We start from the raw sequence: 24089 nt of genomic DNA, 5'->3' as shown, positions 1-24089 counted from the left end.
ACCACTGAACAAACACTTGTGAATTTCTAGCCTTTTTTTATTTCCTTTCCTAAAATATCTCGAGTATTTTGAATATTTCTATAGTCCAACGAATCAAAATTCGTCTTAAGACAATATAACAGTACAAATACAATAAAACTGCCATCCTCCATCGTTTTCGTTATTTTACAGTATTTCACTGTGCATAAATTACAGCGCATAAAATCATCAAAAATGTGTAGCTTTTTGGTATAAAAAAAATTCCCCGAATCGCTTTCAAGCGCCGAATTTTATTGTGCGTGCCATAAAATCTGCCGAAAAAATTATAAAGCAATTTGAGTGCTAATATTCGTTAGTAAACAAACACATACACACATGCACATGTATATGTATATAGATGCATAATTGTATGTGTTCAAGAGCTAGTCCGCTATAAAGCACCCAAACCACTTTGCTTCAATTATGTGCCATAAACGCTATAATAACGTCTAACTGCATTAGACTCAAATTGTTCAACTTAACTTTTAATTAAATGCTAAGATTTTTATAAACATACACATAAGCACATTATAAATGCATAAATGTGAGTATAAAAGCAGCGGTCATAGATGCATTTCGAGCCGGAGTGGAACTGAGGACCTCTGCTAATGGCGCAATATATAAAAATAATAAAAATAAATACTGGTAATAATAATTAATGCTAATATAAAATATTTTTTTAAAACATTACTAAAAAAAAGAGAGAAATATATTGATTAGTTTTAGAGCCATAGTGAAAAAACCGGCGCCTGAAGATGGTTATAGTAAGTTGTTGGAGAAAAATTCTACTAAAATTTGTTGCAGAGCACCAGATATGCCTGAGAACTCCGGGACCTGGAGTTGTTGGACAAAAAATCTACTAAAATTTGTTGCAGATCACCAGATATGCCTGAGAGCTCTGGCACCTGGAAGAACTGCTTCCAATTTCACTGGCTCTTTCTTTTACAGATTAACTCATACCCGCACCGTAGGTTAAACATTATAACAAATATAAACAAATCTCGTATATCTCCTCAGCTGCAATAGTTTTTGGAAAACATTTTTTTTTTTAATTTCTGAATTTACATATTGATATTCCATGTGTACGTTTCGTGATACTTTTTATTCTTTTTTTAGTCTCAAATTGACGAACGTTCTTCTAGAATTATGGAAAAAGCTCTACAACTGCTGAGTTGTTTGGACCGTGACCAAGTAGTAATTTCGTCAGAATATTGAATTTAGTTTAAGTTTTGTAGCCGGTTCGGGAGATCTCACCTTGACAATTGTCCTTGTTGCTTTTGTGATGCTGAAATTCTTATAGATGGAATATAAATCGACATAACATCTGATAGAGAGATTAATTTTAATATCAGATAGTTTTCTTGAATAGTTGTACATTCAAGTGATTTAAGCTTTGCTTCACAAAACCAGAAGAGGCGAGAGGGAAGTGCTGAGATGATTCAACCACTGACGGTTTAATCACTTTGACACGCATCAGAATATTTTTTTCATATCAGAAAAATCCCCTACAAGTAGATATACATAGTTGCTTTATTGCTCCTATGAATCTCGAACTTTAGGACATTGATTTGTGTGGACTTCTGGAATACCATTAATGACTTTTTATCATGAAATGGAAAATGTGATTTTAATACTAGATTAACAGGAAATAATTTTCACTATTCAAAGGAAGTTAAAGTTAACATCCATTTTATGTATAAAAATCAATGGTTTGGTAAATAAGGACTATTGAAACTGGAAAGTTTAAGTTTTCAGTAGTAAAATGCTCTCCGTTTTGACACTTTTCAAGTCTATTAGATGAATGAACGTATATCTCGATTTTTTCAAAACAGTGTAATCCCAGCAGAAACAACCTTCAAGTCCACTATTTTAGTACTATTATAATCGTTATAGAACTGTCTCCAGAACAAGCTTTCCCTATTTAAAATACATGATTTATTAATATTTTTCGGTTTTGTATTCACCAGATTGAAGTACTTTTAGATAAGCATATCTTGAGGAACATTAACAGCTCGCTTCAAATATCCAAAAGATTACTGCTTCAAGAATCTAGAGAATCTAGAGACAATCTCTATGAAGAGATATACCAGATTCCAGACAATTTTAATTAATTTTCTAGGAAACAAGATAGAAACTCTAAACGAAGTAAAGGATCCGAATAATCTAATAATAATTTCCTTAAGAGTTTTTAGGAAATTTTTTTCTTTGTAAATCGTTATTTTTTATTTTTCTCATTTGAATAAGTTTGAATTAATCCTCCTCTACCTTTCGGTGGGTATTCAGTCGATTATTTTTTCTTGCTCGCTCAATATTTCAGTCGTTTTTAGGAGTGTCTTGCTCTCCTAATACACCATTTAAATATGAGCGTATGTTTGTGTGCTTGTTTTCAACTTAAAATGATATCATTACAATCAGACAAAAGCGCTACAACCTGAAACATTATATTAATATCTTTATACATATACACATACAAACTCACACACATACACATTTGTGCGCTGGCTCGTCTATTTTTAGTCATTCGCCAAGTAATTTCTCTAAAAGCAAATCATTTTATTATGGTCAGCAAAAAGAAGCGAAACATAGTGGAAAAAAAATAAAACCAATAACATACAAAAGCAGCAACCCACAGTGATTGTTGTTGTAGATAGCTAGCAGAAAAGTAGGAAAAAGCGCACAGTCGGGTATATCACTTGGTCCACAAAATGAAAGCAAAGAATTTAAGAAATTCGTTACTTTGTAGCACAAATGGAAAATGCAGAGAAAAACCGCAAAAGGAAAAAAACAACAACACAAAAAAGAAATGGTAGAGAAATAATATTATTTTACTTCATTGCCCCGCCAACTGCTTCGCTGTGCCATGCAAAGGCGCCGCGCAAGGCGGACGCGCTCCAAATGGCAAATGGATTGGCTGCTTCGCCGGCTGGTTGGCCACCTCACTGGCGGTGAGCAGACAAGCAGTTTACCGTTTATCAGCAGACACACATACAAATGTACATATGTGCCTATTTGTGTGTGAGTGTTCCATGCGGCGCAGATCCACGCTGGTAATATCCTTGCAAGTTATTTCTGCCTCAATTCCAATTTTTCATTCAACTGATTTGTGTTTTCTTTCTTTTTAACCACATACATATTAAGTAGAAAGATGTTGCTACGTGTATAACCACATACAGTTACTACAGCTGCTTCTTCAAATTATTTTGTGACTGCAACTTGTACCAAGTAATGCGCACCTCCTCCCACAAAGCGCTCTGGCTGACATTCTTGATGTAATTCGCTTGCCTCTTCTGCATTATTCTGCTCAGAGTCCTTCATTGTCAGGTAGCTTTGTTGTTATTTAAATATTATCCAAAATGTACCACTATATAATAAGTAATCCATGTAGAGGCAAATTTTTTTCAACGATGAGACTCATTTCTGTCTCAATGGGTTTGTAAACGAACAATTAGCTGCATTTGGGACGAAGAGCAACCGGAAAAGATTCAAGAGCTGCCATTTCATCCAGAAAAAACAACGTTTTGGTGTGGTTTGTGGGCTGGTGGAATCATTGCTTCATATTTCTTCACAAATGGTGCCGGTGAGAGTGTAACCGTCAATGGCGACCGTTATCGCACTATGCTAACCGACTATTTGATGTCTGAAATTGAAGCTCGTCATCTCGGCGACATTTGGTTTGAACGAGACGACGTCAATTGCCATACATCGCAACAATAAATGGATTTATTGAGAGAACACTTCAGTAAGCAAATAATTTCAACCAAGATCTTGGAGCAAAACATCACGCGTGTCATTCGCCAGTTACCGTTCGAAATGCTCGAACAAATTATTGAAAATTGAACTCAACGGATGGACCTTTTGAGACGTAGCCGCGACTAACATTTGAAAGAGATAATCTTAAATATAATCTTAAAGATAAAGTTCTTTTAGAAATACCAAGGCTTTTAGAGTGATGAATCGAACAAACAACTGGTATAAATATTTTAAACTGGCATAAATATATAGAAGTTATTCTACAGTTTTTTTTTATGAGATCTCCACTTATTTCCTGCATTTGACTTCAGTTATACTAATTTGTTATAATTTTTTTATAAAAGAGTCGAGCTCAAACAAAGCGAGCAGAGAAATAACTCTTCGAAGACTAACTACAACCAGAAGCTTTCTTACTTCTAAGTCTTTGCAGTTCCAAACAGATGTAATGTAATTTCCTCTCCTTCCACTTTAAAAATAGTTCCGTTAAAGCATTCTCGAATATATGTATGTATAATATTTCACATACCTTTATGAGCCTCCATTCTCGTCTTATAAGAGTATTTTGTATGCAAGTGTGTAATATCTAGGAGAACGAATTACAGCTTTTTATGTCCTTCAATTTCGACATTCTTGTACGATTCCTTTGTTTGGCTCTTACAAGCAATTCCACATTGTACTTTTCGTAATTCGTTTTTACATTCATTTTTAGTGCAGTTTTCGGTTGTTGTTTCTTATTATCCTTTCTTAGTTGCTGCATACGTCGTTGTTGTGTTGTTGTTGTCGTCGTCGAGGTTTTATAGATAATAAGAAAATTATACATTTTATACAACCCCCGAAATAAAAATGAGCCGCAATATTCTCAACCTGCTTTTGTTGTTGGTATTTTGGGTTTTTCTTTATTTTCAGCCTTTAATGTTGTTTTTGTAAAGCAAACCTTAATTTAGTAGTAAATTATTTATGCCGCAGACTGCAGTAACGGTGCCATACAACGTTGTCGGCTGAGCGAATTGTGGCGAGTAGGAGCGAGAATTAGGGTGTGAGCCGCGGCTCAGTGGTGGAGTAGCGTTTTGGTTACGATATGCAGTAGAAATTATTAACGGCAATATTTTTGAGGAGTGCCTGGCAGTTTGTGGAGATAAATAAATGATTATTGGAAATGTGTTAGGATATATTGGGTAGAAGTCTGAATATTATTGAATGTAAAAAAAAAGATTCGAAGTCTTACTAATATTCAGTCGTATCGGAGTAGATTGCTTGAGCATAAATATCTTTACGATTATCCCCTGTGCTGTATTTTGTATAATTTTGAAAGATTTACTATTCTTCGTGCTTCAGGTGAAATATTTCATACATTTTCGAAAAGTACCGTTTTAAGGGCGGAAGATTATTTACGGGTTTTAACTACTATACATAGCAGTGAAGTTCTTTGTCTGCATCAGCTTCCCCTGGCGGGTACTATGTCTAATACTCTCAGAGCTGGACACGCCCTAGCCAGCGTGGCAGCTGTCTCTTGATTCGTTGAACTATGACAATGTCGTCATATATTTCGTACACGTCGTAACGTCGACTCATCAGTTTTTGTCAACGTCCATGTCTCTGCACTAAATAGCAGGGCGGGAATGATGAGTAACTTGTAGAATTTTGTCTTTGTTCGTCGAGAGAGGACTTTTCTTCTCAATTGCCTACACAGTCCGAAGTAGCACCTGTTGGGAAGAGTTATTCTTCGTTGGATTTCGAGGCTGACGTTGCTATTGGTGTTAATAGTGGTTCCAAGATAAACGAAATTATGTACGTGGGAGCCAAGTCGCGAGTGCGACGACTGTTTGAAGACAAGAAATACTTCGTCTTATCCTCGTCCATAACCAGGGCCATTTGCTTCGTTTTCTTATTCAGTGAGGAGTAAACAGAACTAACGGTACGGTTGTTGAGGTCATAAATGTTATCAATATCAATCGGCATACACGATTAGCTGTTCATTCTTTTAAAAGATTGTGCCTTCTCGATTCAGCTCTGCAGCTCGAATTACGAGTATTTTCTCCAGCAGTAGATTGAAGAAGTCGCACGATAGGGACTCGCCTTCTCTAAAACCTCGTTTGGTATCGAACGGCTCGGAGATCCCGACGTATCATGACCTAACCTTATTTAAGTGTTATCCATTGTTGTCCAAAATTTCATAAATTTTTTAATTTGCAATCGATAATTTTGCAGTAAGAAACGGCGTTTTGAATTATAAAACGTAAAGTAATGTTCTCAAGCTCTATGAAGCTCATCACAACAACCGGCTTCATCTGGCACACATTGAGTTCTCTCAATTAGCTAACGGTTTCAATACCGTCTCTCCAACAGCTGATGACCTACAATTACCATTTAACTTCGCTTTTGCTCCGCTATAATTCGCTCTTATTATTATTGCTTTCATACAAGTGTTTGTATGCGTGTGTGCGTGCCTTCGCATTCCCAGCTCTTCTGCCTTTCTTATGCACTGAAATTATCTAATCTCGTCTTTCGCCCATTCATTTGCCAATTATTGTCTTTTACCTCACTTTAGTGGCAACAAAGTATCAATTTTGCATTTGTTTTAACCTTTATGAGTTTGTGGCGCAAATACGGTAATTCTACGAATCGGTTTCTTTTCGAACTGTAAAATTATTGTCGATTTTGCTGCAATGCTATTAATTTTCATTTGATCACGTTTTTTCATTTAATTAAATAAATTGCATTGATTTGCTACTTTCTTCAATACAATTCTTTACTTACTTTATTGTGGATGTTTGTGGCTGCAGATATGGAAATGTGTGCGTGGTGGTTCGAATTCTCTGCAGATATGTAGTGTATAAGTAACTATGTTACATATGTATGTATATCACATTCACATTCCAACATGCAGCATTTCTCTTGTTATCCTGTGCATACCGTCCTAATTATAAGGTAATCATTGTTTAAGAACTGTTTTGGAGTAAATATTTTAGTGGAATAACTTAATGAATTATATCCTTATAGTAAAAGATATAAATTTCGATTCTGCATATGCGTATAGCCATTTAAAAAAATAACGGCTGATCCAAGTAGAGGTATTTCTTTCACTAACCTTTTTTAATAGATCCCACGTGAGTCGTGTCAAATTGTCATGTTATTTTTGTTCAGGATTTTTTGGCATTTCATCATGGAAAAACTTACGCCTGAACAACGTTTATCACAAAAATTCACGTTCTGTAAAAATTGTGTTTCTGAACTTATGGCCTACTGAACTTAGTATTCGCAACGCCATCATTCATCTTGACACCCAGCATTCATTATTGGATAATATTCGATTCGGCGCCTTTCGCAGCTACTCGGACTGACATATGGAACGATTTGGCACATTTCAGAGCTTATGCAAGAGATGAAGCCGCTTTATGGGTTATAGAAAAGTTTCAAGGAGACTTTTTCGAGCTAAATTTTGTTCAGCGATGAGGCTTATTTCTAGCTCTATGGATATGTAAATAAGTAAAATTGCTGTATTTGGGACGAAGAGCAACCTGAAGAGATTCAAGAGTTGTCATTTCATCCAGAAAAAATAACGGCTTGGTGTTTGTGGTGGGCCGGTAGAATCATCGGTTCATATTTTTTCAAATATATATCTGTTATGGCGCCATTATAACCGACTATTTGATGCTTGAAATTGAAGCTCGTGATCTCGGCGATATATGGTTTCAATAAGACGGCGCTACTTCCCACACATCTCATCCACCAATGGATTTAGTGAGAGTACACTTCGTTGAGCAGATAATTTCACGTTTTGGGCCGGTCAAGTGGTCACCAAGATCGTGTGTTATCACAACGTTAGACTTTTTCCTGTGAGGACATGTAAAGTCTAAAGTCTATGCAGACAATTCCGCTTCGATTCAGGCTTTGGAGTAAAACAACACGCATGTCATTCGCTAGTTACCAGTCGGCATATTCAAACTAGTCATCGAAAATGGGACTTAACGGATGGATCATCTGAGATGTTATCGCGGTTACATTTGAAAGTGATAACTTTCGAAAAATCAATGTCAAGGAATGTTCTTTCGTATGATAATAAACATTTCCCATCAGATTTGAAGTTTCTGTGTTTTTTCTTATAAAAGTAGGGAACGGAATTCGAATTGTTTCGTATCGTGTGATCCAAGAAAACAAAATATTTTATACTTTATACCAGTTTATGAAATTTATACCAGTTTATGAGACTTATACCAGTTGTTTGTTCGATTCGCCGTAATACGTCATATAAACAAGAAAATACTTTGCTTTTGAGCAAAATTCGTCAAATGTTTTTTGTTTTCTCTTTTTTAATATTATTTCATTTATGAGGCAGTCCTTCAGTAGCAAGGCAGAGATGACAAGAATTTCAAATTTGTATAACATATGTATCTTTCATCTTCTTTATCCAATCTGGGGCACTGATTTCAGAACTCTACTTTTTCAAGAAAGAAATAAGGCGGTAATTTTTCAATTAAATTTGTTAGCTCCTACCCTGCTGCCACTAAACAATACGTCCAATTATATTTAGCATAAAATATTTCTAAGCTACCTTGCTTACTTACAAATTTACAAAAACAAGCACAGCGGTATATACTCGTTGTTATAATAATACGTATGTATGTATTTATTTATTTATATATGTTTGCATGTATGTATGGAAGTAAGTAGGTAAAACCATTTTACTTCCCCAAAATTAACGTTTCTCACATTTTGCCTCATTAAAGTTTTTCTTTCGTTTCCTTTCTGCGCTTTCGGTTTTGGCATTGTAGCTGAGCTGACTTCCACGTTGTCTAACTGTCTATTGATTTCACACAGTAAGCATTGTTTTTCTGCAAAACTCATTGCCAACAGTCGGATAGCAGCGCCAGCCCGCCGTAGTCCCACAAAACTCCGTTTTTTTTGTAATTTTTTTCTTATTTGCCCTGCTCAGTTTCTTGGCGAATTTCTCCCACCAGTTCATGTGCCTACTCCTTGGCTAGCGTCGTCTTCTTTTTATTTTGCTATTTTATTTTCGCTTGCTCATGCCACAGGCTGCATCCCTACTCACCCACCAACATTTGTAATTATGGGATCAAGTGGGCATGGCTAATCGATTCTAACCCCTGACTTATGTGTCTACATTTCGTTTCGACTGGGATATCATTTGTATGCGTTGTTACCGTTTTTATGTTTACTATGCTCTGTAGTTACGCATTGAGAAATTTGTGGTGCAACGCTGTGCCCTGCCAAGGGTGGTTCAGTCAATACCTGCGATTTACGGAAATTAAAATCCTCTTGTCCCTGCTTTACAAGCTGCTCTACAAGTAGTGAACCAATCAGCTAACCACAAGCTCTTGGCAGCACTCTTGACATGCTCGGCACCAGCTATGCTCCGCTTGAGTCGTGCGTCAAGGCGGACTGACCTTTTTTTCCGCTGGCGCGTAATCGATAACGGTAATAAATGCTATTATTAATTATATATGCTACTCATCCTTGCTGCTACCCTCCTCCCCACCACACTGCTGTTGATTCGCTTGACCATATTGTCCGCGTCATCTGCAAGCAGCCCAATTGTCTGTTCTATTCTAATTACAGCGTTTAATCGAGGGCAATGACGCAAAAGAAGTGGAATCAAATACATCCGTGTGTGCTTTTCCCGTCGAAAATTTACAATTTTAATTTTGAATTCTCATACGTACCTACATATTTGTTGGTAAGACAGCTGTTAGCTGCCTAATTCTTTCTTTAGCATATTTATAATAGCTAAGCGTCCAAAAAATATTTTTACCACGTAATGCTTTAATTTCCTTGTTCGCTTTTAAAAGTTTTGTAAACATTTTCGAATTTTCGCACATATATTATTTACGATTTCCATCATCAATACGCGGCATTCTCGAGGAAGTGAAATTAAAATAGAAAGTTCAAAGCTCCACTTTCCTCCACTTGCCTTTAATTTGTGTATTTTTGTTTTGATTTTTTTTTCGAATAACTGATTATGTAATTGATTTAATTTTCTTTTCAATAAAAAATTTATACTCTTTCTCTCTTTCTATTTTGCTTTGCAGTTTAAAGCCACCGCCCAAGGATGGCGTCACCAAAAGTAATCCATCGAAACGCCATCGCGAACGTCTCAACGCCGAATTGGATTTGCTGGCCTCGCTGCTGCCATTCGAACAGAATATTCTCAGCAAATTGGATCGACTGAGCATTTTAAGGCTGTCTGTTAGTTATTTAAGAACAAAAAGTTACTTTCAAGGTAAGCAAATAATATTCTTAACTTAATTATTTTGAAAGGTTTCGGTCGGCGATTGTATGCAACGTTTCTAGTAATTTTTGTTCCACATGCCAGACTCCATTTTAAGTAGTTTATTTTTTAAGCGAAATTCTAAATTTGTCGAGTATTTTTCAGCTGCTCGCTTACAGAAAATCTACTTTTTCAAAACCCAAATTTTGCCACATTTTATTCCTTTTAGCTATCATAGTTTTCAGAAGTAAAAAAAAAAATCTAGTTACGGAGAGTATTACTTTAGGTTATGTCGTAGGGTTGATTCGTAGTCGATGTATCTCACTTGGAGAGTTATTTGTCTTCTTAAAGGCAGATCACCAGATCCAGAACCAGATCATTTCGTGCTTACCATATATTTATTAAGGTGGTTAATATCAATACCAGATACTTCGCTAGGTTCACCAAATGTTTGTCCCCAGACATATTTAAATTTCAGTCTGGTAAAAGCTGGAAAATAAAGAAGACAGTGACAAGATGATTCCAATGCGCGCCTTTCTCCATTTAACTTTGGCAAAGAGCGTCTGGAAAAAAGATTAGCGGCATGTAAACCCATTGGGTGTTGAGACTGACTTGTGTAAACCGATAATTATGTCGAAATTGACTTAGCTGAGATCCGGTAGTTCAAATGACTTACTACGGTTCACTCTGGGCCAGAAAAATCTCGGAGTCGCATAAGTTCTGGTCGTTAAGTCAAAAGCCACAATGCAAGCAGACACCGGAGACAGTTCGGGTCTATGTAACCAGAACAAACCCGGATTTTTACCCGCCAAGGACTGTCAACTCGACAGAATTATGCCGATGAAAGAACAACAACCGCCTCGACTCCAAACGGTTGAAAGTGGAGAAAGGGTGTCTTTCCTAGTCAGCTCATCGGCTTTGCAGTTCCCAGCCATTCGGCTGTGACCGGGCACCCACACGTATCTAATATGTAAGAAGCTTGAAGCTAATGCTAATGATGTCATGCGCTCCTTGACTAGTTGTGAGCGCAAAGTCAGCCAACTCGTGATCGGTGTAGCCGCTCGGTTGTCGGAGTGCATGCATACCTATCTGAAAACAGCTGCACTTCGGAGAAGTATATGTACTGCTACCTTGATGACAGCGACCTTCGCTTGAAAGACGCGAAAGTGGTCTGGTAATATGCAACTAAAGTTGATGGAGAGCCCCCGAAAGATGACTCCATTTCCTACTCTCCTCATTAACCGCGAACCATCAGGTGAGGGTGCTGGGATGCACTGGGCTAAGTCGGAAGGAGTGCAAACGAAGCATTGCAGTTCCCATAACAGTCGGATCTACGTAACAGGAGTGGACCCGCATTTTTATTCGACCAAGAACTATCAACTCGGCAGATTTCTGCCGCTACAACCACAACAAACAAAGGAGAATTTCAGTGTGTCTCTGCGCGGGGTCTCTCATATACCTAGATTCTCTAAGTCTTATAGCAGCCTTCGCTGTCAAACTTGTACGAATGTGGTTGCAGGTGTAATGTATTGAAAGGCATTGTGTGTCGTTGTTGGGATAGTCACTACAGTTACCGAAGAGGACCGCTCTTTGAACACGATCCAGCTGCTTAGTTAGCTTATAGAGAATATTGAAAATTAACGTGTTTATACTTTCCCTGAAAAATTCAGAGTTTTATTTATTAAGTTAGAAATTGGAAAACTACGTACTTTTCGAAAATCGAATTAGAAACGACAGTTTTTGAAAGAGTTTTTTTCGGTTCCCAAGTTTCGAATGTGAAATTAAATTATTATTATTTTTTATTAAAATAATTAACTAAAATTTATTTTGATTCCATATTTAGAAACTGGATCATCACTAAGTCTTTTATGTAACCAGCTGATTTTCGAAAATTCGAAATCCAATTTTTGAACTTCGTTTTTTCAGACATAACTCAGCTTGACATTTCGAAAGTAATCATAAATATTTTTCAATTCAAAAGTCCTTAAATATTAGTATGTCAAAAATGATCTAGAATACTTTCAAGAAGTCCACCTACAACATTTTTAGTCATTCAACTGCAATATTTTTAACCTAACTTTTAAGCGAACTTTATTAAAAAACACCTTAGCAGTGCTACAATAAAAGTTTGGGTAACGATTCATAGAAAGTCAACCACACACATTCTTGCTCGAAGTCCTTACTCCTTTAAGAATTTTGTAATGTTATTAACCTTATCCTCAGCCCAAAATATGTTTATATTATAGCCAGTAGAATCTACAATATGTTTATACAGATTAGCTAAACAATAGGCATAGAAACACTGACCGCTGACCAGCTGGTCACCAGAGGTCATTCACTTACACGTTCTGGACCATTAACTCTTTCCCAGAGTGGACAACAACGACAAGGAATAAATGCAAAAAAAACACAAAGCAAACAAACAAATAGAAAATAACAAACGACCCGTAGCAAAAGGGGAAAGTGGAGGGAAAAGTATGTTGTTCGAGGATAATACACATGACACAGGAACACTTAGCGACCGAACAACACACGTCTGGACACAACCAAACAAACAAAGGACACAGAACAACTGACAAGGCAAGAACAATGTTGGTGCGAAGTGAAAACAGGGGCAAGGCGCGTGCCGAACACATTAAAATCGTATCAGAATTGTAAATATTTAGGCTATTGTCGGTCTATCTAGCAGTCGGCCGGCAGCAAAATATGCTAACTGCATAGGTTAGGGTTGCAGGTTAGCATGCGTGGGTGCGAATTCCAAAGGATCACTTCAACGTACATACATATATGGAAAATGTACTACAATGAATTCCGGTTTTAAGTTAATGAAGTTCTGTAGTAAATTAAGGAAACATTAAGCGGTCAAGATCAAAAAGGGCGCAAGTTGTGAAGAGCTGAAATGAAGCGAAAGAAGCCCTAAGGATGTGAAATGTTTGCCGACATTTTTTTTTTTTGGTGTGTTTTAAACATGTTCTTTCGAAAATTTTTATTGACTTTGAAAATTAAGCGGCACGCAGGCGCCACGTGCCGTAGATTTGCCGGACAGTAAGCGTAAGTGCAACGGGGTACAGCGACAGGATGTGCGACAGCAATTACCGAGAAAGGACAAACCTGTGCAAAAACAAAAGCAAAAACAATAATTATGCCCGCTATGTGTACGCTAGCCTAGACTGCGACGAGCGCACGCACGATTGACCGCTAATTGTCAAAATATTTATTCGACAAGGCACAAATGCGCGGCGGTGTTCGGGGGGATTAAGCGCTACAATTGCAAATAAAATGCCATTCGTGTCATCAATAAGTTGTTTTCTTTTACCTTTTTGGGCTTTTACATATTTTTTCTTTATTGTTTGTATTTGCAAAGCCGCCACACGGCACGTGATCGCGTAATTTATTAAAGCGGCGTCGGCACGGCGTCATTATTCTCTCAACTCGCAAGCACTTCATTCACTTACATAGTTGACATTCAATTTGTTGCCGCTCACGCTTCTCGAGCGAAACTTTTCGAGACTCGCACTACTTTACACATCGCTGTAATCTTTTAACGCCCTCGTCTGCCATCCTCCAGCCGTTGTCCGCCATTGTAGCGCTATTGAGCTATTAAGTTGTCAATAAGGATTTGTTTCGGCCTCCAAGAATATATGTATGTGTGTGTGCGTTGGCAGTGAAAGGGTTGAGCTGAAATATTGAAATGTATACCAGTAAAGCCGCTTTGACCGACCCTGTGACTCTTTGACTGGTCATTAGCCATTTATCGTGTCTTTGTGTTGGCAAATTTGAGTTTCTTATTACTTCTACAATTTGATTATTTATTTGCTCGAATGTAATTAATCTGAATAGCAATGTAATTAATTGAATTACTGTCTGCTATCAATTGATTGAATGTTTATGTTATGATATACTTATATATTCATATGTATGTATATGTATATACAGGTATGGAAGAGCGTGTCATCACAGGGTAAGAAGCAGAGCTACTTTAAGACTTAAATTGTAACTTCATTTAATATCTTAACCTGGAGCACATACATACTGTATGTACATATGTATATGAAGAAAGTCAATAAGTAATATTTGACTCCCTTCTTTCATGAGATCATTTCCTTAAACCTTGCAAGGTTATATCTTCCCAGAAGTAGTTGACATGACGCATTCCTGCTGCCTGCCGCCAATGCTGTTCTCTCCACACTCTCTTTTCCGTGCTGAGCAGTTCATTTAAAGTGTGGGACCCAACTGCAATGCACGGTTCTGGTCCCTGATCATCCTGGACGCTGCCCAGAGGGGGCTAGTTCATCGGCTAGCTCATTGCCGACTACCCCTTTAGGCGGTTCAGCCTTCCTATACTTTCTCCATTAAAAGATATTTAACCTCAAACGCTGAGGTCGCCTTTAGTGCTGCTTGACTAACGCTAAGTATAGCGATACGCTGGTTGTGATAGTTGCGGTGGAGAATGAGTTCTACACACTGACTTATGGCAAAGACTTCTGCTGGAAAGATGCTAGGAAAATGTCCCATTGGCCACTTGATAGTGCTGCCCCTCAGTAGTATGTCGAGTGTGGAGTATGTGTGGAACTCTGAACTTCTTTATAAAGTTAGCCTTCTTCATAACCTCGTCCCTTGGAAGAAGGGCCAGTGATGTGTCTTCCCCAAAGGCTTTGAATTATTGAGAGGACTTTATCTTCCCTTTGCCGGAACCCTCTGCTGTCATTAGCAACATGGTATGTTACCTCGTTACCTGTTTCATCACTAGATGCAGCGTTGTGAGCTCCAGCATGACTTCAAGTGATGCGGTTGGGTAAGTGCTCTTGCCGCTGAAGTAGTTGAAGACCTACCGAAGACTGTGTTGCCTTAGATGCACAAGCAACCGCAACATACCAGGAGATCTATTGCCGCTACCTTCAGAGGTGGAAGCATTCAGATTGAGCCTCGAGAGGACTTGTTCAGCGCTACTCAGTTTGCAGTATTTTCGTTCTTTTTGTGCACAATCACAAGAGATCTAGTAAGCACCTTGCCTTCAAGTGAGCTTTACTTTTCATTGGCTGTAGGAGATTATAACAAATAGTACGCGGGCATGGGCTGTAAGTCTCGTCAAATACTAGTAATCGACATTGTTTGGAAAAAATTAGGTGGAGTCATCACAATAGTTCCTACTCCGCTGCTCAGCATTTGTGATATCACAGCTGACACTTTTGGTATCTTATTGTTCTAGATGTACATACAAACGAATTGCTTTCAATTGAGAGCAATCTTAGAAAGAGATTTGTGGTGGGTAGAAAGCACTTAGACAACACATGAGGGTTTAAATTCATCTTCAGGAATCTTTTCGATGTGATGGAGCCGTTATAGCCTAATTTTGTAAATAGTCGATGGCGGCCATTCATTTGTCAGATGGTTGAGAGATGGACGAATCAAATAAACAAATGATATATTATAAATCGCACAGACTGACATAATCAAGTAAAAACACAATAGCAAGCACTGTTATACTCGTAGAACTGTGCTTTCATTTGAAAACTTTATATGTACTAGTGAGTGGAGCACGAACATAGCAATCGATAGAGCATAGAACTGGTGTATCGAAGACGACCCTGTGTGTGTGATATAGTATATGTACGAATTATTGAATCAGTATTATAATTTATTTAAAATAATTTCCAATTACTAGCATATCTATACCTCATATTTGGAATACTCAGACAATAAGTAAGCGTGAGTCATTTTGTTAAAGACAACAATAAAACATTTAAACACAAATAAATTATTCAAACGAACTTTCATTGAGTTCCACACGTGGCATAAAGTTCACGGATTAACATAAACCCGAATCACTCTACAAGCGAATTGCAAAGAATTAAGAAGGGAGAGATAGGGAGTAAGAAAGGTGGAAAATGTTAGAACAAACCGCAAAGGCGGACGAAAACAAAGGTGTGCTGCAGTTATCCTTGTTCCTTTGTGGGCAGTCATGTGCTGTTGTGTGTGTGTGTGACTATGTATGTGTGTACTGTAAAAACTTTTGTATAGAAGTAAAAGAAAAACGTGAACTTCAGCTGCACCGAAGCTATAATACCGTTCGTATATAAAATTATTTTTCCGAACAAAAAATTTTTGTGAGAAAAGACGTGTGCAAATTTTTTTCTAAAAAACTTAAAGACCTTAGAGTGGTTAGTCGAAGTGGTCCTTAAGTATTTTCTTCAATAGATTGGAAAGGAACCATCTACTATGACCTGCTCCAGCCTGGTTGAACGATTGATTCTACCTTTTACTGTCAACAACTGGTGAGATGAAGGCAAGCAATCGAAAAAGCGGCCAGAACTGATCAACAGAAAGGGCTTCGTCTTCCATGAGGACAACGCTAGACCACACACATCGTTGATGACTCAGCAAAAACTGGCAGAGCTTGGCTGAGAAGGTTGCATCCACCATATAGCGCTGATTTTGCACCAGCGGACTACCATTTTTTTCGCTCAATGCAGAACTTTCTTAATGGAGTAAAGTTGGCTTCAAGAGAAGTCTGTGAAAAATACTTGTGGCAGTTTTTCGCCGAGAAAAGTTTTACAGTGATGGAATAATGCCTCGAGGGGAAAAATGGTCGACCAAAATGGTGCTCATTTGGTTCATTAAAGCTCATTATAAATATAAAGAAATAAGTTGGGAAGAAATTAAGGACATTATAACTATTAAAAAATAAGTTGAAGTTTGATTAAAAATACGAAAAGACTTTTTCGACTACCCAATATTTATAGGGTCTCCGACGTTTTCTGCTGTCTCTTACAATTTTCGTGGCAAACTTAATATAATCATGTATTAGGTTATAAATATTCAAAGTCAAATCGTAAAAAATTCGGGGAAAAGGCGAAAGAAACGAAAATAAGTGTGTGACAGCAGTGTAGTAAATCAACGAAAAGACAAAAATAAAAACATAATAGAAAATTAAATATGTAGATCCAAGTCGAATTGGGAAAAATTACAAAGCGCTCAAGCATATATACATGCTTACACATATAAATGTATATGTACACATGTGTGTGTGCCGTTGAATCCTGCGAATGGGGGTAAAACATATGTTTTCTCAAGAGAACCGAGAACCTTATTGACTCGACGCGACTGTGCTGGTATTGTTTGTAGCTGTTTATTACTATTCTAGCTACACAAATACTTAAACATAAGTATAAATATACATACTTACATATATAAATACATACACAGGCTGCTACAAAGCTAATACATACAACAGGAATTAAAAGGTTAGGCCAAACGCAAAGGTTGAGTCGCTTTACACATGCACACTCCCACATAAGAATATATGTACATGTATGTATATTTACATATGTACATACATATGCTCGTGTGTCTGCATGTGTGTTTATATAGAGTTGTGAGTCCGTTTTGTTAGCCAGCTGCCTGATTAGCCGCCCGTGGGTTGGGCGCTTGGTTGAATGACTGACTGAAAATTTAGTAAATATATATTATATACATATGTATGTATGGTATGTACACATGTGTGGCGAGCTTAGCCAACGCTGTTCTTTGCGCGAAAAGGCGCTCTTTAACATTAGACGACACAAAAGGACGAAGTTTGCAAGCGCTAATACATACATACTTACGGTATATATTTATTTAGCTGTACATTTTTATATATGTATGTACATATGCATAACTGTTTATCTATATGCATTTATATTAGTATGTAAGCATATATTTTTATTGCACACTAGTTCAGCACACCGAGGGCAATGACTCGCGGCGCTTGGCCACACTGCAGCGACCGGCTGATTCAATATTTCCATGTGTTGCCAACAACTTTTGCTTTTAAATTAACCATGGTATTAAATGTTCAGCTTTGTGCTTTATATGCACACTTTAATATGCATAAGTAGTGCTGTAATTTCTATTGGTTGGCAAAATAGGAAAAAGTTTTGACTAAATATTGTATATTTTACAAGCGCTTTATGGCGTTTAAGGTTTTTTGCTCAAAACAACAATAAAAACAATTATAATGACAACGGTGTTAATGATTTCTGCTTAAAGTGGAAGAAGCACAGTTGTGCTAGATTTAACATTTATGTTTAATATGTAATTATTCTTATGGTCTATAGTTTGTTTGTTATTTAAAAAAATCGATATTAAAATAAATTTCTAAAAAAAATTCTTCTAAAATCAAGAATTGTGAAATTAAAAAATAGAAGAAAAAACGTTAACTTCGGTTGCACGGATCAAATACAAAAGGTTCCTTACAAGAGCTTGATTCCGATTGTTCAGTTTGTATGCGAGCAATATGCTGTAGTGGTCCGATCTGAACGATATCTTTGGAGATTGGATTGTTGTCGTAGATAATGATCCATGCCAAATTTTATCAAGATATCTGGTCAAATGAAAAAGTTTTCCATACAAGAACTTGGTTTTGATCGGCCAGTTTGTATGGTAGTTATATGCTATAGTAGTCCGATGTGAACAATTTCTACGGAGATTGCGTTACTGTCCTAGATAATGATCTTTGCCAAATTTCGTGAAGATAACTCGTCAAATAAAAAAGTTTCCATACAAGAACTTGAAACCCATCGTTCAGTTTGTATGGCAGCTAAATGCTATAGTGGTCTAATAAATATATTATATATAATGTATATCACAAACTTAAAATATTATCTTTAAGGTATAAATTTGTTCGATGGGCTGTCAATAATAGCTTAACTTAAAATTTAGAATCTCACTGCCAACTTACGAGTAAGACTTTTGTGTGTAAAGTCATGCACATCAAGATATTTTAGCTGAACTTTTAGTCTGTGTGAATAACAGTAAATACATATTTATTTTACAACGCTATATTAACAAGACTTACATGTGTACATATGTGGTGACACTAAGCAATTATACAAATATCGTCATGTATTATGTAAATTATTACGCTGCCTAAATGTATGCTTCAATTTTTGTGTTCCGGAATATATAATAACTATATACATACATATGTACGCTTTACGAACTGTAATCTTCAAATGAAATAGTTTCTTTATTAACACACTGTGAAATTCTTAATTTTTTACGAGGCGCAGAATACAAGACAAAGCGATTACCCAACACAAGCATAATTGTTAGACAGTTCAAGATCTCCAGGCATCTGCAGAAACTCAAACCATTATAATGCTATTTGGCTAGTAAATTCTTGAAGCCAACAACAACAAAAAAGTAATTTGAATCAGAGAAGATTGCGGAAGTAATTTGTGCTGAGCGACAATGTCAACGAAAAACCAGTGCTGCCAAGCGCCACAATGAATGCCTTGTAATTAGGGCGATGGCGGTTGTTATGTGGCATTTGCTTGTTGTTGGGAGAGCTTTAAAAGTACATCTTTTCAAGTACATAGATACGTTTACAAATTATATTATTAAAAATATATAAAGGGAAAAGGAAGAAAAAATTATAGAGAAATAATGAAATTATAGCGTGAGACAAAAAAAGAAGAGGAGAGAAGATGACAGAAGACAGATGAAGCGAGAGGTGACAGAGCCAGTAGAAAAGAACCAACTCAGCCGGTTTCTTGCAATTAGTGCTGATATTACAAGCGTGTTAAGTGTGCTCTTTTCAAGCAGTTCATGCCACGTATTTTCTATAAAATGCTGCCACACTTTTGCACAAAGTGTTGTTATTTTTGCTACATTTTTATGCAACAGTAAATACTCATTTCATTAAGAGCTAAATGGTATGACAGTGGAGGATTTTAACATGCAACAAAATGTGGCATGCCACATAATGTGGCAAGAGCGTAAAATCAATGCATAATCGCGGAAATTAATTTTACTTTCATGTGCAACACATGCACACACACTAAGAAATTATAATTACGAGCAAAACAACAACAAAACGTTTTCGTGTATTTTACGAAATTCGCACAAGGTCATGTCTGGTCAGGTATGGCGGCAGGTTTGAGCCTAAATTTAGACCGCGCACACAGACATTTGCGGTTAAAGCGTTAACGATTTCGCAAAGAAATGGAGACCAGCAATGAATGAGTGACTGCTTAAGCGAGGAATATCGAAACAGCGCACAGACATCTGCGTGTTTTCAGTTATTATTGCGGCGTTGTGTTGCTGTTTCACTCTCAGCGCGCGGCAATTCGCCATTATTGGTGTTTATGTTGTTGCAACAATATGCAATGCCTATATTATATGCATATACATATGTATGTGCATGTGTGTATGCATGTATGTACATCTAACCTATAAACACGTCAGAGTTTTCGCAAAACCGCGCAAGCTTTCGTGCGTTAGTTAAATTAACCGCTAACAGGCGACGCGACGTGCCACACCGCCTGATTTGTTGCACCGTTGTCTTCGGTACGCTACCCCGTTACTCTACAATTCCAACACACAACTCTGTGCGCGCTTTACTAGGTCTGTTGTTATAATTTGTGTTGTTGGTGTTGTTGTTTTCTTTTTGTAGGTTAGGGCTACCGGAGCGGCCTATATGCATGTCAGTTGGTCGCGCTGCCTGCAACTTCAACACTTTCCATTTTACCGCCAACCGCCAACCGCCGCATGCACCACTACTCAAGCAGCGCTCGTCAGCTGTTTATGCCTTGCATTGGCACTCACACACATACACACTACTGACACATACATATGTAAATATATACCATAACTGCATATATGCAATTTGTGGCTCCCCTCACCTTGAGGGTGTATTTGTGTGTGCCGTGCGCCCCCAAAAAAGTGAGCGCATCATTAACGTAAGCATGGCGTAGCTATCAATCTGCTGTTGGGTTGTATTTGTGTGCGGGCGCGTTTGAAGACAATGTCCGTCCGTTACGGCGGCAATTGTTGTTTGGGTCACGCTATAGCGCGTGTCCTGCGTGACTTACGTGTGACGTATGACGTACGTATGTATATGCAATAATGCTGCAATGCAACAGTGCGATTACAATAACAATAACAACAACACGGGGTCAAAAAAGGCCGCAGTTCGGCAACAAATGCCAATAATAATGGCGATAATGATAGTGACATGCAAACTTGCCGCATTAACGATTATGCACTTATGCCGTCATAGTTGCAGATGTATGTATATATGTGCAACTGTAAAGATGTGTAAAATATATATATATTTTTTCAATTAAAACATTCGTATCAACGAAAAATGTTGAAAAACAAGAAAAACTCTTAATTTCGGCTGCACCATAGTGGCAATACCCTTCACATAGACAAATTTTACTTGCACGAATTTTGATCGTCTGGTTTGTAAAACAGCTGTATGCTATAGTAATACTTTCGGAACAATTTCTTCGGAGATTACACTTTTGCCTTGGACAATAACCCATGCCGAATTTGATGAAGATATCTCGTCAAATAAAAAAGTTTTTCATATAAGAACTTGATTCCGATCGTTCAGTTTGTATGACAGCTATAGGCTATAATGATCCAATAGCGGCGATTTCGACAGATGAGAATCTTATTTATGAGAAAAAGATGTGTCAAAAACTGAGGGACTAGTTCGTATTAATCGACTGAGCTCATCACTAATAGATATACTTTATGGGGTATTCGACGTTTTCTTCTGGGTGTTACAAACGTCGTGGCAAACTTAATATACCCTATCCAGAGTACAAAAAGTGCCTTCTCATGCCAGAGCCCAAGTTTGTTGATTACAACATAATAGTTGCAGTATACTGTAAACCCACTTTAAAGGAGACTACGATTAATATATACTCAGTCCGAAGTCTGTTGGCAAGAGTTATTTTGTGTTACATTTCCAGTCTGGCATTGTTGTTGGTGTGAACATTGGTTCCAAAATAGACGAAATTATCTACGACTTCGATGTTATGATTGTCAACAGTGACGTGGAAAGCTACTCGCGAGTACGACGACTGCTTGTTTGATGACAGAAGATATTTCCACTTGCCTTTGTTCACTACCAAACCCATTTACTTCGCTTCCTTATCCAGTCTAGCGAAACCAGAACTAACGGCGCGGGTGTTGAGGGCAATGATATGAATATCATCGACGTACGTCAGTAGCTGTACACTCTTATAATCGATTAAGCCCTGCAGCTCGAATAGTTTTCTCCAGAAGTAGATTGATGAAGTTTCACGAAGCAAGTAGCCTTGTCTCAAACCTCGTTTGGTATCAAACGGCTCGGTGGGATCCTTCCCGATACTGGCGGAGCTTTTGGTATTGCTCACTGTGAGTTGGAAATGCTTAACTGGTTATCACAAATATACCGAACGAGTTATTCGACCTTTTCATAAATCAAGATTTGGGGAACAATCCAACGAGAGATGCTGGAAAATAACAACTCCACAATGGCATACGAATTTTGATTCAAAATATATTCCCCGATTTGTCACAGGGTTGTTATTGTGCATCTCTTCTTCTAGTTTTTACATTTCTAGTTGTTATATACATGTAAGTACTTACATATGTACTTTCCCTCAAATATAATAATATATATTTAGTTTTTTATATTTATTATCATCATCAAATCAATCTAAAATTGCCTTGCACCCCATTTTCCATGCTTCGAGACATTGTTTCTATTCTCTCATCCCTTCAACGGAAGCGTGCGCATCGAATGAAAGCTCTTCAAGCTCATTTTCTCAAATTGCGCTGCAGCTGGACTAGATGAAAACACCCCTAGCAGCGGCCGCCCCACCAACTCATTGGTTTTTATCGCTTTCTTTTGCAATGGATTTGCTTGCAGCCATCTTCTTCTTTCATATCTGCCAACGCCATTAAGCTGAGAGAAACGTATCTGTGTACATAAGAGCAGAAAAGTGAGGTACATAACGGATTCGCTAATGGCTGCGTTTACGTTGCAGGCGAAAGGAAACGAGATGGAGGTTATGCCGTGCTCTTAGAAATTTATACATATTATACATATATGTAATTCAATATATAAGACATTTTTAACAGAAATTATTATTGCGGTACACAAAATATTACGGTTAGCTTTCAACTTGTCAGTGACAAAAGCAATCTGAGTTGCTTTACTGCTTTTGAGAATGAAGAACAAAGCTTTAATTGATACTTATCATTTTTCAGTATATTTTTAAAACTTCTTTGAAATCACTCCAGTGCCAAAAACTAGATATTGCAAACAAAGTTCGAATACTTAATAAAAAATATTAAATATAAAGTCACAAAATAATATAGTAACAAAAGATACAAGACGATAATTTCTTTTACTACTCTTCATAGTTCACTAGTAGCAACAAAAAGGCAATTTGTCACTCTCCTGCCAACTATCAGTGGAATATACATACATACATACATAGTATATCGCCCAGTGGGTGAGTTGCGCTAAGCGTTTAGGTGGGAGTGAAAAATAAAAAAATTGCCCGTGTGGGAATAAGTAACAACCGCTAAGGGATGGTGTTGTATAAGACAAAAGAGAGTGGCAGAGAAAATAAGTTTAATGACAGAGAAAATTTATTTGGCAAAGCGAATGCAATAAATATTAGATTTAGTGTAGCTTTGTAAACTTTAAGATATTCAATTTTGATTTCGAGCATAAGACTTGGTTTTCCATTAATTTTGTGCTTTATTGCTACATATTTTTTTACAATATGTTGAAATTACAATAATTGTGAAGGATTTGGGGATATTGGGTAGTCGAAAAAGTTTTTTCGTATTTCTTATCAAATTTCAACTTATTTTTTTATAATTACTCGTATAATGATTTTTAATGAACCAAATATGTACCATTTTGGCTGACCACTTTTTGCAATTTTCCGCTAGAGACATTATTTCATCAGTGTAAAACTTTTCTGGTTTCTCGGCGAAAATCTGCGACAAGTAATTTTCATAGGCTTCTCTTGAAGCCAACTTTACTCCATAAAGGGAGTTCTGCATTGACCGAAATAAGTAGTAGTCCGATGGTACAAGGTCAGGGCTATATGTTGGATGCATCAAAACTTCTCAGCCAACCTCTCCAAGTTTTTGTTTAATCATCAAAGATGTGTGATCCAGCGTTGTCCTGATGGAAGACGAAACCCTTTCTGTTGATCAATTCTGGCCGAGTTTCGATTGCTTGCTTCAATCTCATCAGTTGTTGACAGTAAAATATAGAATCAATCGTTCCAGCATAACTTTTCGAGGCGTCATCATG

The 24089-nt window shown here is 37.2% G+C and overlaps 1 protein-coding gene across 6 annotated transcripts in view; it reads left to right on the top strand.

The window, feature by feature from the left end:
• Positions 1-24089, top strand: part of LOC105230895 (neuronal PAS domain-containing protein 2) — a 109788-nt gene that overhangs the window by 42718 nt on the left and 42981 nt on the right. For all 6 annotated transcript variants that reach the window (XM_029552279.2, XM_029552278.2, XM_029552272.2 and 3 more), the window contains exon 3: positions 9816-10006. In XM_029552279.2, coding sequence (XP_029408139.2) covers positions 9816-10006 — 191 coding nt within the window. The remainder of the gene's footprint in view (positions 1-9815; positions 10007-24089) is intronic.

Source organism: Bactrocera dorsalis, chromosome 2 (genome assembly GCF_023373825.1).
Source record: "Bactrocera dorsalis isolate Fly_Bdor chromosome 2, ASM2337382v1, whole genome shotgun sequence".
Lineage (NCBI taxonomy): Eukaryota > Metazoa > Arthropoda > Insecta > Diptera > Tephritidae > Bactrocera > Bactrocera dorsalis.
The sequence above is the reverse complement of the archived record's forward strand: the minus strand, read 5'-3'. Positions and strand labels throughout refer to the sequence as shown.